The sequence below is a fragment of the Trachinotus anak genome, unplaced genomic scaffold (genome assembly GCF_046630095.1).
Source record: "Trachinotus anak isolate AG129_WGS33_773 ecotype Australia unplaced genomic scaffold, CSIRO_AGI_Tana_v1 ptg000039l, whole genome shotgun sequence".
Taxonomy (NCBI): domain Eukaryota; kingdom Metazoa; phylum Chordata; class Actinopteri; order Carangiformes; family Carangidae; genus Trachinotus; species Trachinotus anak.
The window spans coordinates 3471804-3487036 of NW_027273890.1; the positions used below are offsets into that span (position 1 = coordinate 3471804).

Genomic DNA, 15233 nt, shown 5'->3' on the forward strand with positions numbered 1-15233 from the left:
CAGGCAATGAATCAGTCGCAACGTTGACATTCGCGGAACGGACTTTAGCATCGAACGGGGACCAAAAAGTTTGTCGGACCGGAACCGGATGTGGGAAAATGTGTTTGAACTGAACCAAAAAAACAACATAGCAAACACCAACTTCGAAAGGTGAGGTTTTCTGTATCAAAGCTGCATAAGTTTGGAGTATATTCTGAGTATTTTTGTTTTTTTCAGTACAACCCCTTTAAGGGCAATGGAGCAGCTAAGCTAACGTTAACATCTACAATGTTTGTAATGTTAGCTTGTGCTAGCGGCCGAGCTTAATGTAATGTTTTGTTAACTTTTAACGTGGTAGGGTGTAACAGCGAATGATGTCAGAGGCTGGGAAAGTTTCACATATTTCTTCTGCTTGAATGTCTGGATGAGAAACGTTTCCTTCAACAAATAACCGAGGACTAAACATTGGATAGTATTTGCGCCATGAATCCATCCAATCCGTTCGGCAGTCCACAAGGTGGAGCTTTCCAAGCCCCAAACAACACTGTGAAGACAGGCTTGTTCCAGTCATTTGGACAGCAAAGTTCCAGCAATCAGCCCCAAACTATGGGGTTTTTTCAACCATCAGCGTTTGGACAGCCATCTGTCTTAAATCAGCCCACGCCTCATGGAAATACCATGTTTGGACAGGCCCCAGCGTTTGGACAGCCGTCTGCACAGCCTACAATGAGCCAGGCTCCAGCGTTTGGACAGCCGTCTGCACAGCCTACAATGAGCCAGGCTCCAGCGTTTGGACAGCCGTCGGCACAGCCTACAGTAAGCCAGGCTCCAGCGTTTGGACAGCCGTCTTCCCAGCCTACAGTAAGCCAGGCTCCAGCGTTTGGACAGCCGTCTTCCCAGCCTACAGTAAGCCAGGCTCCAGCGTTTGGACAGCCGTCATTAGGAATGAGCAGCTCAGGCTTTGGGAGGGGCACAGCACCGGCTTTTGGACAGACTAGTGGACCGAACCAGAGTTCAGTCTTTGGACAGACACCTGCATTTGGGCAGACTTCAGCATTTGGGCAAACTTCTGGATATGGCCAGCAGGCCCCAGGATTTGGCCAACAGCCTTCTGGGTTTGGAAACTCCCAGATGGCTTCTGGAGCAACCACTGTCGTTGGGCAACCTCAGCCACTGGGTTTTGGACAGCCTGCTTTTGGACAGCCATCGTCTACCAGTGTCACCACCAGTGTATTTGGCACAGCTCAGAGTGTGACCCAGAGCAGAGCCTTTGGGCCATCTGAATTCAGTTTCAAGCCAGCCAATGAGGCACTTTTCAAACCCATCTTCAGTGCCAGCCCTGAGCCTTCTAACCCACAAACTACTTCAATGTCCAGTTCACCTTTTGGCAGCAGCGGGAACCAGACAAGCTCCAGCACCATGAGTAACAGCGGCACCACCACTGGCTTTACCCTGTTGGCAGGTGATAAGCCTGGGCCACTGGGCTTCAGCTTCTCACAGCCAGCTGCAGCCCCCTCCATCTCTGCTCAAAACAATCCTCTAACAACTAGCAACAGCAGCACTCCTGCAAACACTCTGCAGTTCACCTTTTCCCAGCCAGCCCCTCTCTCCAGCTCCAGCACTAAGGCATCCACCACCCAGCCCACCACCCCATCTTCTTTCAGCTTTTCAGCCAAAGCCCCCATGCCCCAGACAACATCCCTTTTTGGAGGAACCAATTTTGGTCAGCCTTCAGCTTTTGGTGAAACTAAAAGTCAAACAGAGACCAGCACAGATGAGAAAAGGAGTAACCTTGAGGCCCTAGGAGATACAAATATATTTGCACGATTTGGGAAAGGCACCAAGCGCAAAGACGATCCAGCGGTGGCTAGCAGTGGCACAGAAAAGCCTGCCGCTGAAGAGGATGTTCCAGCAGAAGCAGATTCACCGAGACACCCCCCAAAGAGACCCCTAATGAGGTCCCGTGGCCCACCAGGAGGCTTGTTCAGCAGGGCACTAAGTGGTCTTCGCAGAGACGGCACTAACACAGTAAGGCGAGAGGCCACAAAGGAGAATCAGCAGCAGGCATTGAAGTGGGAGGAGACAGGGGGGGAAGATGTCCAAGGTCAGGATGACGACCTGGCTGCTACACCACCCACTGTACAAGCACTCACCAGGGAAGTGCTGGAAAAAGCTGAGGAGTCAGGTGAGATTTTCTGCCCTGTGCATTAAGGTGTGTTTATGAATTTTTGAAGCCTATAAGCATCATGAGGAGCAACGGATGCATGGTGAAAATCATCTTACACGGCCGGGAGCCAGTTTACTAAACATTCCTTCCCTGAATAGATTTCAAAATTTGCCTTTGATTGACCAGTTTATCAGAGACTTTTTTTTCAGTCAGTTTTTAATGACATACTCCAAACTGCTGAATTGGCAAGGCTAGTTTCAAGTACTTCACACCTGATAAAACATCTGCAGAATAGATTTTTGAAATTTATTTTTGATGCTGATTTGTTGTGCAACATCAAACACGCATGTATTCATATTGTTTCTCTTTTCTGCTGCTATGAAAAAACTCAATCATTTTGGTTTTGATGAAGAAACCCAGCCAGTAATCGTATAATATCTGATATAGACATATCTAAAAAAATATATATAAACACAAAATATAAATAAATAAATATCATATTAGAATATGCTCATCCTGTTGTCTGCCTGTTGCCCATTATCCTTATCCAGATGCAGCAAAAGCCCCTGACCCAAAGCTTGAAACGGTAACCCCCGTGAAACGTGGCGTACGCAGGGAGAGCTCAGACAGCCTCTGTGGCATGTCTCCTACTGACTGCACCATCCTCCAGTGCAGGAATCTGCCTCCAGCCCTCAACAAAAAGGACACGATAGAGAAGCACTTTGCGCGTTTTGGCAAAGTCTCTAAGGTGTTGTGTCGGCCTGCCAAGAGCCTGGCCATTGTCCACTTTGACGACCATGTGAGTTAAATTCATCCTACTTCACCTCATCAGAACAAGTTCACCATACTCTTGATATCTTGAGTTACACAGCATTTATTAATGATCACCATTCTCTCTCGCCCAGCTTGGTTTTAATAGCACACTTAATATAAAGCAGTAATTTTTATGTGTTACTCATAGTGTCAGCTCTGTACCAGCTACTTGTTAGAAGAACAATATTATAACCCGAGTGGAGCACTGATTTTACTACTAGTTAACTGATGAGACAGTGGTCTTTCTATATGTTTTGAACTTCAACAAGCCTAAAAAAACTACTTGTTGCAGGTTTGGTTTGTGGCATCACCTACTGTGTCAGTTTAAACTAGAGGCTTTGTGAAATTCAAACACCAGGCCAACCTGCTAATCCTGCTTTTTGAGACCTCCCAAAGAAGATGATGATGATTTTTCTTTCAGGCATCAGCAGCAAAGGCCAAGAAGAAAGGAAAAATTCTCCATCGACATGAACTCCTCCTCTTCTGGCAGAAAAAGAAGCAAAGTAAATACAATGTATTTCTATGAGAGCTCAAAAATTATGAAAATATTTCTAGCACCCAACAGTCACTGTTCCCCTTTAGAGATATAGCTCTACAAGCAAAAGTAACTACAAAAACAAGGACTTTGTCATAAACTTATGTAAAGAGTCCTGAGCACTTTATTTCATATCAAAATTAAATCATTGCAGAAGTTAACTTTTTTTTTCTTTTCTTGTGCATTAGGTCCGGGGGAGAAAGGGAACAGAGCTGCAGCAGGAAAGGAGACAGAGCAAGAAAGCCAGGAGGACTCAGAGTCCAAGGCTGCCTCCTCCCCTCTCAGAAGACCTGCACACAGAGCTCCTGCAGTCAGCAGCACCATGGCCTTCAGCCGCAGGTAACAGTGCACCAGTGTCAAAGTGTTTGTTGTTATTACAGTGTTTTAGAGTTGACTTTAGTTCTAATGCTTTCATGTACCTGGTCCAGACCAACTGACATCCCAAAAACAAGTTGTTGTAGTGCTGTGATTTTCTTACACGTGCACTTCTGTATCCCAGCTCTCCAGTGAAGAAGTCACCATTGGTCAAGGTTCTGCAGTTAGACACTGAACCCCAGAAAGAGAGCAGCACAGAGTCCCAGACCTTGGAGCGCCCAGTTCCTTCCTCCCTCCTCCACCTCGTTGGTCAGGTGGCAGAGACCGCTGAGGACAAGTACCGCCTCCTGGAGCAGAGAGACAAGGTCCTGCGTCAAGGTGAAGCTGCTCCTCACATCGGTCTAATGCAGCCTTTAACGTGGCTAAAATACACAAGAGCCACTCTAACTGTGTGTGCATAATACGTCTGGCACAGGTCGGCCCAAGCGCACGGACCTGGACCTGTCTAAGGTGTTTGTGGGGACGTGTCCTGACATGTGTCCAGAGAAGGAGAGGTACATGAGAGAGACACGGAACCAGCTCAGCGTGTTCGAGGTCATTCCAGACACAGAGATGGTAATGTCCTTAAGGCTTATGTTTCACCTTCAGACTGAAAAATCCAGGCTTTTTTTCAGCTGAGACAGGACAATGAGTCGTTGCGTCACGTCTCTGGTGTTCTCAGGTTTAATCTGCAGAAGGTTTTTGCAGCGTAGGTCACTTGCTATGCTCCCCTTCAACTTAGGAATGCAAAATGAAGAAGCACAAAAAAGTTCTAGCGACATTCATTGTTTATTTGGGTAGATTTGCGCATAAGATCACGTTGTGTGTTCCCCAAATAAATGGAATATATAAATAGATATTGTAGCTAAAAGGATAAAGGCAAATGGAACTTGTAGGACCTTCGAAGACAGGAAGGACACCATTGACAAAAAATGAGAATGTCACTTTCTTGCCCCAACCAGGTGGATCACGCAGCCGCCATCAAGGAGTACAGTCGCTCATCAGCCGACCAGGAGGAGCCCCTGCCCCATGAGCTGCGCCCACTGCCTGTGCTCAGCATGACCATGGACTATCTGGTGACTCAGATCATGGACCAGGGCCAGGACAGCTACCGCGACTGGTACGACTTTGTCTGGAACAGGACCCGTGGTATTCGTAAGGTAAGGCCCTGCTTCTGATCAGCTGCTCTCTTCAGATATTGTCTGTAATTACATTTAATTCTTGTGAGAATAAAAAGTAAATGATTTTCTTTGATTAGATCAAAGCTTTCCTTTTGGAAGTGCAAGGGAACATTTTACCTACACAAATACAGACTATGCAGGTTTCAGCGAATTGTGTGTGTTCTAAACGAGTGAACATAACGACAGTAACAATATTTTCAGCTCAGCCAAATCCAGGCTCCGCTGCACTGTCTGTTATTTTGAAAGTTACGTTTTCCAGCTTTTGAACGACACACATCTCACTTTGTTTAATTGAACATAAATCTTTCAATGTATGTTTCATTTATTTAAGAATAAATGTCTGGTGCATTGTTTGCAGGTATGAGTTTTATTCATTTGTTTTACAATATAGCTTCAGACAAAAAGCTCAAAAAGACCCTGCTATTCAGACAGTCAGAAGATAGATTCAGACACACCTCTTATGCTTGTAGCATGTAGTGCTCATGTAATTCTGATGTCCAATGTGTAGTTTTACTATCTAAGCTCTGTCCTTTGGTGTGTAACAGCAAACCCATTGTTCCAACTCACATCCAGGCTCCAGACTCTGGAGCATGTATTACAGACTGATCCGTTCCTCTGTCACACCCACAGGACATCACCCAGCAGCACCTGTGCTGCCCACACACAGTGTCGCTGATTGAAAAGTGTACACGCTTCCACGTGCACTGCGCCCACCATCTCTGTGAGGAGCACATGTCATCTTTCGATGCCAAGATCAACAACGAGAACATGACAAAGTGTATGCAGAGTCTCAAAGAAATGTACCAGGACTTGGCTACACGTCAAATCTACTGCCCCCAGGAGGCAGAGTTCCGCCAGTACAACGTGCTGCTGAAGCTCAACGACGGAGACATCCTGCGGTCAGTCATGCAAACACACACAGATGATTGAATAAATAAATAATACAAATAATATTAATTCAAGGTGATATAATATGGTTCTGAAGTGTCATTTTTATCCCTAAGAAATAAGCTTTGAAGAAGATTTGTGAGTTTAGGGTTGTTTGTTTTGTTGCTTTGTTCCACGCTAAAGAAAAACTTTCCACACACTTCATGTCCACACAGTGAGGTGCAGCAGTTCCGTGACAATGTGCGTAACTCGCCTGAGGTGAAGTTTGCAGTTCAAGCATTCGCTGCAGTCAACAGCAACAACTTTGTGCGCTTCTTCAAGCTGGTGAAAGGAGCCTCGTACCTCGCCAGCTGCCTCCTGCACAGATACTTCAACCAGGTCAGAAACTTTATTCTTCCACGAATGAACGAGGCAGAGACAATTATGAACCTGTGCAAACTTCTGTCATCATGCACTGATGAGGTGATTCCATCAAAATGTCATTGTGAATTCTCCATGTTGAATCTACACCAGTCACAGGATGAGATGCATATAAATGAGTTAGACGGGCTGTAACCAAAATATTTAATTATTTCTTCATTCGTCGTTAATGTGAACATTATTTTCTTGATTAATCACGTGATCTAAATGATGTCAGAAAATGTGACACACTCACAGTGACGTCTTTGATTCGTTTCAACCAGCCAATATTCACTTTCAAGGGCTTCACAAGTCATCAATGATCACATTAGATAAATATTAGTTTTCTGACTAATCAAGTACTCGATTAATCGGTTTTATACAGTTCAGCCTTGGTCAGTATAACAGGGGTCTGTTGCTTGTTTATGGTTACTGCCGTTAAAGAAGCAGATGTTCTTACAGGTTGTTGTGTTGTTCCATTCTGTTCCTTTATTCCATCCTGTTTGTTTCTGTGTGCAGGTCAGAGCGAAGGCCTTGAAGACCCTGAACATTGCTCACACTGTGGGTCCGCGTTCGACTGCGTTCCCAGTTGAGGACATAACTCGTATGTTAATGTTCCGTGACATCGCAGAAGCAACTGACTTCATCCAGCAGTATGGCCTGAATGTCAGCGACGGGTAAGTGTCTACTAATGCTCTCATATTAGTTCCATCACACTCCTGCACCTCAGAGATGGGAAGTTGTGATAAGATGCCACATAATGGTGCCACTGGCCTCTGTATGTTTCACCGAAATGCAATAAGTAGTTTAAGGCATCCTAGTTACAGACAGACAGGCAAACACATCACCTCCCTATCGGAGTTAACAAACTCGAATCACCTTAGAGAGGAGTATTTTATGCAAACGTCCAATGAAAATGTTTCGTTCACAGTATGGTTGAACTGAGTCGTACAGCGTATCAGGAGCCAGAGCTTCCACTGTCCCAGAAGAAGTCCGAGTTGATTCTGGCAAAGAAAACAGTGCTGATTGGAGAAGTGGTGAATGGAGGCTCCCTCCCGAACCCTCCCCTTCACACCCCTGTCTGCAGCTTTGACTCTCAGAACAAGTTTCGCGGAGAGGGCCCTCTGGCTGAGCCCACGTCGAGCCAGTTTAAAGGTACTGAGTCCTAACCCTGGCAAAAACACGTTTTCCATTGACCATTGTTTGTATGCAGAGGTGGAAAGTAAAGAGTTCAAGTTGATTAGTTGTCTGACCCGTTTTAAGCTGTGTTGTCAATCCACTGGTTCATTTATATGAGGAATGAAACGCCTTTACTTCTCCAGTGACAGAACCTGCGTCATTTCAGTAGAAATTGTCTTAAAATTAATTATGAGGAACAAGAACATAATCTCGTCACATCAGTGTAGAGATTCAGATTCACTCACTGATTTTCTTCATTGTCTCAGCTGTTACTGCCAGGGTGGAGGTCAGTGCATCACCCAGCGCTGAGCTGCAGCCGCAGCCGCAGCCGCAGATTCCATCACTTCTAGACATTCCCTCTGCGTTTGTGCTGCCTCCAGCTGTTAAGGATGAGCAGAGCGCATCACGTTACAGCACGGCCCACCCAGCAGACGCCCAGCAGCTCTTCCAGCCGATATCTCAGCCTCAGCCCGTCAAATCCCCATCACCTCCAGCCAAACCTCGGCTGGTGTACAGCGATGAGGTGAGGAAGATCTCTCAGCTCTTTCTGTCAGAACGATTAGATGGTCTGATTCATTCTCACTGAACTGCCTGCATATTTCCGCCCTGACCCTGCTTTGTCTTAATGAGAGACCTGAGTCTGTCTCTGATCACAGCTCATAAAAGCATCAGTGTCCTGTACTGACTGGCTGTGTTGTACCTGCAGGACATAATGGCTGAAGTGAACTGTGTGATTGAGGAGGTGGTTGAAGCAGCAGTGAAGGAGTTAGCTGACGATGGCGCCTGCTACGCCACAACAGCTCTGGCGTAAGTCCACATGATTTATGATCCAGCTACCTTGTGTACCAGCAATTCATGTGCATAAGTTCAAATAACTCACTGCTCTGTTGTTCTACAGCGAGAGCAGTGTGCAGGTGGAGTCGCTGGTGAGTGAGGTGTTGGAACAGATGCTGCAGGAGGTGTCCTCCACCGAGCTCAAGTTGGAACAGGAGCGTGTTGCTGAAGAGAAACGCAAGCTTGAAGAAGCCAGGTTGGTTGCTGCGATTTATTACAACCCTCAGCTTCTAAACTGAACAAAAAAAAAAACAGGACACAAAGGGTTAAACAACAAATTTAAAGTAATAGAAAATCATCTGGATCTGCTCCAAAATGTAATGGGTTCTTCCCTGACCCATGACCCATCCCTCCACCAGGTTCAGTGCAAATCGGTTCAGTACTTTTAGTGTAATCGTGCTGACAAATAATCAAACCAACCACTTTCTGTCTGTACCAGGAGGAGGCAGGAGCACGAGGCTTTCCTGGCTCAGTTCAGCTTCTCTCTCTGCACGGAGCTCATCTACGAAGTTTTAGATGAGACCATCAAGGAGACCGCCACCTCTGAGATGCAGTAAGACTTTCAAACTCATCACATTTTAAATGGACTGTTGGTAATGCCAGCTCTCACAACATCTTCATAAAAAGCCCTCAAAGGGTTTCAATAAATTAATCAAAGCATATGTAAAAAATAAAGTTAGCAGCATGACTCATAAATAAGTTCATCTGAATTTTAAATTTATTTTTTTGTATTCTTTAACCTTTTTCAGGCAGGCTGTGAATGAGAAAGCAGAGCGTGTGGCTAAGTGCACAGAGCAGGTCTGCACCAGTCTAGTTGAGGAGACTCTCGATGCAGAAATCGCTCTGATGGTTGAAGAAATCCTCGACACTGAGCTGCAGCGTATCCACAAGTACATCAAAAGGTAAGAAACAGAAAGCCAGTAAAATATTCAGTGAAATAATCATGTAACACAAAACCAAGACTCTTTTTTGTCTGGTCAATATCAAATATTTGATAACATAATTTCAACCACTTAAACTGACTTTTTTTGCTCCTCTTCTTTGTACCACCAGGTGGCGTGATGTGGTGGCAGTTCGTCGGCAGCTGAAGAGACAAATGAGAGGTTTCCCTGCAGCTCCTTGCTGTGTGGACCCTCGATTCAAACTCAAGGCTCTGGCCCCCAGCGCCCCTGCACGGCCCTCCATAGCAGATCTGGCCCGTGGTCTGGTCAACCTGGGAAACGCCGGCACCCTAGCCCTGTCCAGCACCAGGTATTTAACTACACGAGGTCTGATGAAGAACTGTCACATCATCATTATATCATTTACAGTAGATGATTCATGATTGTTTGGTGACTTTACTGCTCCAGTAACTATGAAACATGTTCTGTGTCTTGTTCAGGTTGTTAAAGATGAGGCAAGAAGCAATCCACCAGATGAGAGTCCACCACTACTTTCAGCAGCTGCTTGAGTAAGTCTTGAGTTGATGAGTGTGTTTTTATTTCAGTCTGAGGTTCATGTCACGACGCAGCATTTTGACTCCTTTTAATGTCGCTCTCAGGGAGACGGTGTGGGCGCCGCTCGACCTGCCGGCCCTCGTGGCAGAAAACATCCCCGACCCACCCGACCGAATCTTCTGGAAAGCTGCTCTCCTCTTACCCAGCGACCACGAGAGTGTAGCCAGCCTGGCAGACAGGTAGGCAGCTGCAGTGCAAGACGGTGGTCAACACAGCAATAGCAGTTGTGACAGGCAGATATTTAGTTTCCCTTAATATTTAATGAGATTAATTCGTGATGACCCAGTGTTCATCAAACCTGTCACTGAGTTTGTCCTCCTGTGTTTTGCTTTAGGATCCTGTCAGACTGGCTGGAGGTGAAACTTGGTGGTGACAAGGCGTCAGAGGTCAGGGAGGAGCAGCCAGAGGGCACACTGCAGACCCTCTGTGTCACCAACACACTGCAGGAGAAGGGACAACGCTCTCACAAAGTCCACATCAGCGTCAAGGTTAGACCAGGCCGCAGCTCATATGGACGACCACAGTCAAACGCAGAGAAAAGAGACAGAAATGTTCAAATGTTTTTGAGACAGTGTGTCTTCAGCAGGGTTTATTTCATTTATTTCATTGAATATGTGTAGTGAAATAAGGCTGTGCTGAAAGGCTAGCAAGCCATAAAGAATAATAATTAGAATTAGAGAAAAGTTATAAATTTGAAAAAGAAATATAATGAATAAAATTCAAAGATATAAATAAACTTTTGATATGGTGAACACAGTCCAGACCTTAAGTATTTGGACTGTTAAGCATTTCTTGTTCTTCAGTCTCTGAGCTTCAGCATGTTCTGTGTGAAGTAAAAGAACCGTGTGGGAGATAAAGTCCTTTTAACACACAATGTCCAAAGTTTAGAGTTTCAGAAGTCGTTGGGCAGATGAACACACAGTTGAACTAAATCAGTATTTTGTGGGAAGTCTTTTGCAGTCAATGACTGACTGAAGCCTTTGACTCACACACATCAGCAGACCCTCTCTCTCTGCCCTGGTGCTGCTCTCTCTCTCCTGCTCTTGCTTGTTGTCATGGTCACCTCTTTACCTCAATCTACCCCTCAGCTCTCAGTCAGCTCTGAGCACCATGAGAGCCACATGTTTGTATCTGCTCTCTATATATTATCATGCAGTTATTTAGGTAGATAAAAATATTGTTGGCGCTGCCATGACGCTGTGTAACAGGGAGTTTGTTGTGTCCCAGGCGTCCCGAGGTCCACTGTCTGAAGACAGCTTGTCCAAGATGGAGGAGAGCTGCGAGCTCCACGGGACAGGAGCTCTGGTCATGTTGCTCCCGGCCATGCCCGTCATGGAGCCCGGGCACGACGAGCAGGATGTACCTCTGCTGTCAGCCCTGCTTCAGCTCAAACAGCTCCAACAGGCCAGCACCTGGCACTGCCCACTGCCGCTGGTCGTTCTGGTGCCAGGGCCTGATGGTGATACACAGAAACTTGTAGAAGGTAATTAACAACAGTAATAACAACAGTAATAGATTTGTGGTTGGTATTGAAGTTGGATTGTCTGTCAGGCAGCTTTCATGGAGCAGTAGCTGAATTTAATCTGTGCTACAAATGTTAACCCTTTATCCCTCAGCTCTGATGCTGCACACACTGGTGAAGGAAGGCCTGATATCAGAGTACACGTTCTTCTTCATACCAGAGACCACCAGCGACATCCAGGGATCCAAACAGGTACCACACATACACAGGGGGAGGGAGGGGTGAAAGGGAAGAGGAGATGAGAGCGTTTAGGGAGGGAGAAAGGATTGTCCTTCTTCCTCCTCCTCTTTCTTGTCTCTGCCTTGTCTTTGTTCTGTTTCTTCAGTGTGTTTTCAGGCTCCTCTGCCTTCTTTTCCTCTCTTTTCATATCAAATTCATCAGCTGGGGTGGTGAACTCAAAGCTCTGTCTTTTGCTGCACTAGAAGCATCATCTCCTCCTCCGGCTTGTTCACCTTGATACGCCTCCTTTTCCTTTGCGAGTTGCCTCCTCTCCGACGCTCTCTTCTGCTCTGCAGCTCCTGTCTTTTCTCCCTGATCTCCTCTTTTGCTGCCAGCTCATACCTGAAGTGAACAATTGTCCAAATGAAATATTCTCAGAAGATATAAGAGGAACTCACTTCTCACAGTTAATAGACATGCGCAATCTGTAATGAAACCTCTTCATTGTGAGGTTGTTTCTTCTAAGTCTTAACAGTCTGTTAACCCTCTCCGTCTTTTCTCCCACATTTTGTGTCTGTAGCTAAGTCAGGCCATGCGTTGGCTGCTGGCTCGTGCTCCTTCATCCTTCCCACTCTCCTGCCAGACCCTGGTGCAGCTTGTAGAGGCCAGTTTGAGTCGTGAGTTCAGTCCCAGAGTTTACGCCCACCGTCAGGAGCGAGCTGCCACGTGTCTTCCTTCCCAGGGCCCCGCACCGGTCATCCAGCTGTACAACGCCGTCCTGGCCCACGTTGCCGACAAAGTCTCGTCCCAGGATCTCTGCAAACTCTCGTGGCCGCCGGGCGAGTTCTGCCTGCCTGATACTCGAGACTTTGTTCCTCATCTGGGATGGAACTCGGCTCAGCACCTGGCCTGGCTACGCAAAGCCATCCTCAGCCTGCAGCTGCCTCAGTGGGAGCAGCTGTCTACCACCGGTCAGTAATGTTATTTTTGTTTGCAGGAAGGTTTTTTTGTTTGTTTGTTTTTTTTACAGTGGAGCTTCTATGCATTTTTCCACTCCTGTGTAAAACAAAAGAAACCAATAATCCCATTTGTACTACTTCCTTCTCCCTCACCCCTTCCTTTATTATCTCTCCCTCTCTGAAGACTCGTGGTCTGAGCTCTGCTCCTCCATCTATCGCTACGCTGCTCAGATCCCGGTCTCACGTTGCAGTCAGCCTCTCCTGATGTCACGGCTGGAAAACCTTCTGGAAAGGGTGAGGCTGAAGGGTCACCATGCCCGAACCCCCAGATCCAAGGTCAGCATGAGAAGCTGGGATGATGGAGATGAGAGTGTGTTTCCAGCCTATAGTAGGATCCCTTGGGACGATGTGCTGGTGATCTGCATAGACCACAAGCTGAAAGACTGGCAGATACCTGGACCACCTGCCTGTGAAGGTGAGGTTATTTTACTGTGGATTAGTCAAGAACCAACACACATTTTCTACCTCTACCACCTGACACTATACAACCTGTGTGACTGTATGTAACTGTTTGTTTGTTTTGTTGGGGAAGATGCCGTGACAGAGGACGGGGAGATCCTGGTTTACTTCCCCACAGAGTCACTGAAGGGTTTCCAGCCACCTGAGGAATGGACCCAGGCCATCAAGCAAACGCACAGGGTGAAGCATCAGGACAAGGAGGGGTGAGGATGTGTCGTTAGTCTCTAGGCTTTTACCTTAACTTTAAAACTGCACGATGCAAATTGGCTCCTCAAGGCTGTTCAGTGTATTGAACTCCTCTTAAAACCTTAGCTGGAGTTATTGCTGCAATATTTGATGAGATTGTATGTTGTAATGAATCATTTCAAAAGCTGCATCTTGCAGGTTTGACTTTTCCCCGTCACTCCAGTTTAAATGAGACATTACTGGTGGTGGATGTAGTTTTAAAGAACAGACCAGGTCCTCCCTTTCTCTTTCCCCTTTCTTAACCTCTCTGTCTACCTCTTTCATCCTCACCTCCTTCTTCCATCTTCAGGGCAAGTGCAGCAGCCTGTGCCACACCCACCAATCTGTTCCTCAGACAGAGGTTGTTCCACGGTTTGACAGAGCCTCTGGAGGCAGCAGCCGCCCCACTGGACATCACACACACTCCCACGCCACAGGAGCTGCTGGCCCACAAAGTCTTCCAGAGCTTAGAGGAGGAGAAGGCTGAAAGCAAAAGGTACAGCAACAGTTCTGCTGTTAGATAGATGCATTGCATGTCAGACTGATGTTAATTTAAGAGACACATTTTGCTTATCAACAGTATTGAAAGTGCAGCTGTATATGAATGAGAACTGACTTATTTTATCAAAAAGTAGAGAATGAGATAAAGCACAGCGCCAGTGTTTAGTTTGTAGATTATCAAACTAATTTGAACACTCTCCACTTTTCTTACTTCTTACTAAATAAACTCTTGAATGAAATTGAGTTTTAGTTAGTGTGAGCTGCACTGGTAAACATGACTGACTTCATTTCTGTTGTATTTCTTATTTTTCCAAAAATAATCTACAATACGTTTGCGTCATGTCTAACACACTGTATCCCTCTGCAGGACCATGGATCAGCTGCAGCGCTGGCTGGACGGTGACCCCTTGGACCACTTGTCCACACCACTCTTCATTCCATCCTCCACCCTGCTGTTCATGCCCACAACCATAATCCAAGCCCCCACAACCAAGACTAGAGATGCTGCACTTGCACAGGTATGACATCTCTCCTCCTTCCATTATCCTTTTTTTCAAGCATCCTGTTGAGTGTTTTTTTTTTTTTTTTTTTTTTACATTAAAATACATGAGGCTGCAAACGATGAGAGGTTTCATTGAAGTATGTTGTAAATATTGCAGCAATCATGCATTTTCTTCGTTGACTTTTCAGGAGCCTGACGATCTGTCGGAGAGAGCAGACTGGCCTAAAACCGCGCCTGTGTCTATGTCATGGCGACTGAAGGAGCTCGAGCGACAGATTTTGGCGAGCCAAGAGGAAGAGCTGGCCTGCAGGCTGAAGCTGAGTGGTCTGCTGAGCATTGTCAATGACTGATGAACTGCTGCTGCACAGTCTATAAGAAATGGCTTTGCAATTATGCTAATGTTTGAGAAGCAAGGACAAACGAGCCATTTACCTCCACTGACAGACCGCTGTGATGTATTTGCTGAGCTCATGCTGACTCACTCTCTTGTGAACTTCTCATCTTTTAGTCTGTTGAGGTCAGATTCACTGATTGGAACCGTGTGTGTCTTATTTTTTGTTTTTATTAAGGTCTAGTTATTTACAAGCAGAGAAGAAAATCAAGATTTTTACTCCTGGTTTAATTGTTGAACCACTGATTTAGCATTTATAACTTTAAACGTGTGTAAGTACAAATACAGTGTGTGTTGGTGTTTGCTCAGACCTGATGAGATAATGACTCCTTAAGTGTTAAAATCTGTAGGAAAGCTGTTTTCTCTTGTCTGCCTTTAACACATGTTGAATTGCTCTGGTTGGGCTTGCACAGTGAATAGCTTCAGCTTTTATTTGAACCCCTTTTTGTACTGTTGAGTTATGAAAATGTATAAATATTGAATAAAAATGATATTTTTCTTGTAAATGTATCATTTAGCTTCATTTAGAGGCTGTTATCATAATCAATGTGAGCACATGTGCAGTATTTATCCTAGCGGCTCTCTGATTGGAGGATCTCACGACAGACCCGCCCATTTCTCCGCCCACTC

At 45.8% G+C, this 15233-nt stretch overlaps 1 protein-coding gene across 1 annotated transcript; it reads left to right on the top strand.

Moving 5' to 3' along the window:
• The first annotated feature begins 11 nt into the window (after positions 1-11).
• Positions 12-15109, top strand: mcm3ap (minichromosome maintenance complex component 3 associated protein). The gene is made up of 29 exons (XM_071472630.1): positions 12-150; positions 338-2164; positions 2698-2945; positions 3381-3462; positions 3683-3833; positions 3994-4187; positions 4285-4424; positions 4811-5008; positions 5660-5928; positions 6133-6295; positions 6836-6993; positions 7248-7471; positions 7762-8018; positions 8202-8302; positions 8394-8525; positions 8769-8882; positions 9079-9231; positions 9383-9580; positions 9711-9779; positions 9870-10004; positions 10160-10313; positions 11053-11308; positions 11442-11539; positions 12087-12477; positions 12650-12940; positions 13058-13187; positions 13520-13705; positions 14078-14228; positions 14401-15109. Exons 2-29 carry the CDS (start codon positions 463-465, stop codon positions 14560-14562), a joined length of 6507 nt encoding a protein of 2168 aa, XP_071328731.1. The 5' UTR covers positions 12-150; positions 338-462; the 3' UTR covers positions 14563-15109.
• The last annotated feature ends 124 nt before the right edge of the window (positions 15110-15233 follow it).

Excerpts from the sequence above, each read along its gene's own strand:
- mcm3ap (XM_071472630.1), top strand. The coding sequence starts at position 463 with ATGAATCCATCCAATCCGTTCGGCAGTCCACAAGGTGGAGCTTTCCAA. Across the intron at positions 2,165-2,697 it reads GGAAAAAGCTGAGGAGTCAG|ATGCAGCAAAAGCCCCTGAC; the intron begins GTGAGATTTTCT and ends ATCCTTATCCAG. Across the intron at positions 4,425-4,810 it reads TCATTCCAGACACAGAGATG|GTGGATCACGCAGCCGCCAT; the intron begins GTAATGTCCTTA and ends TGCCCCAACCAG.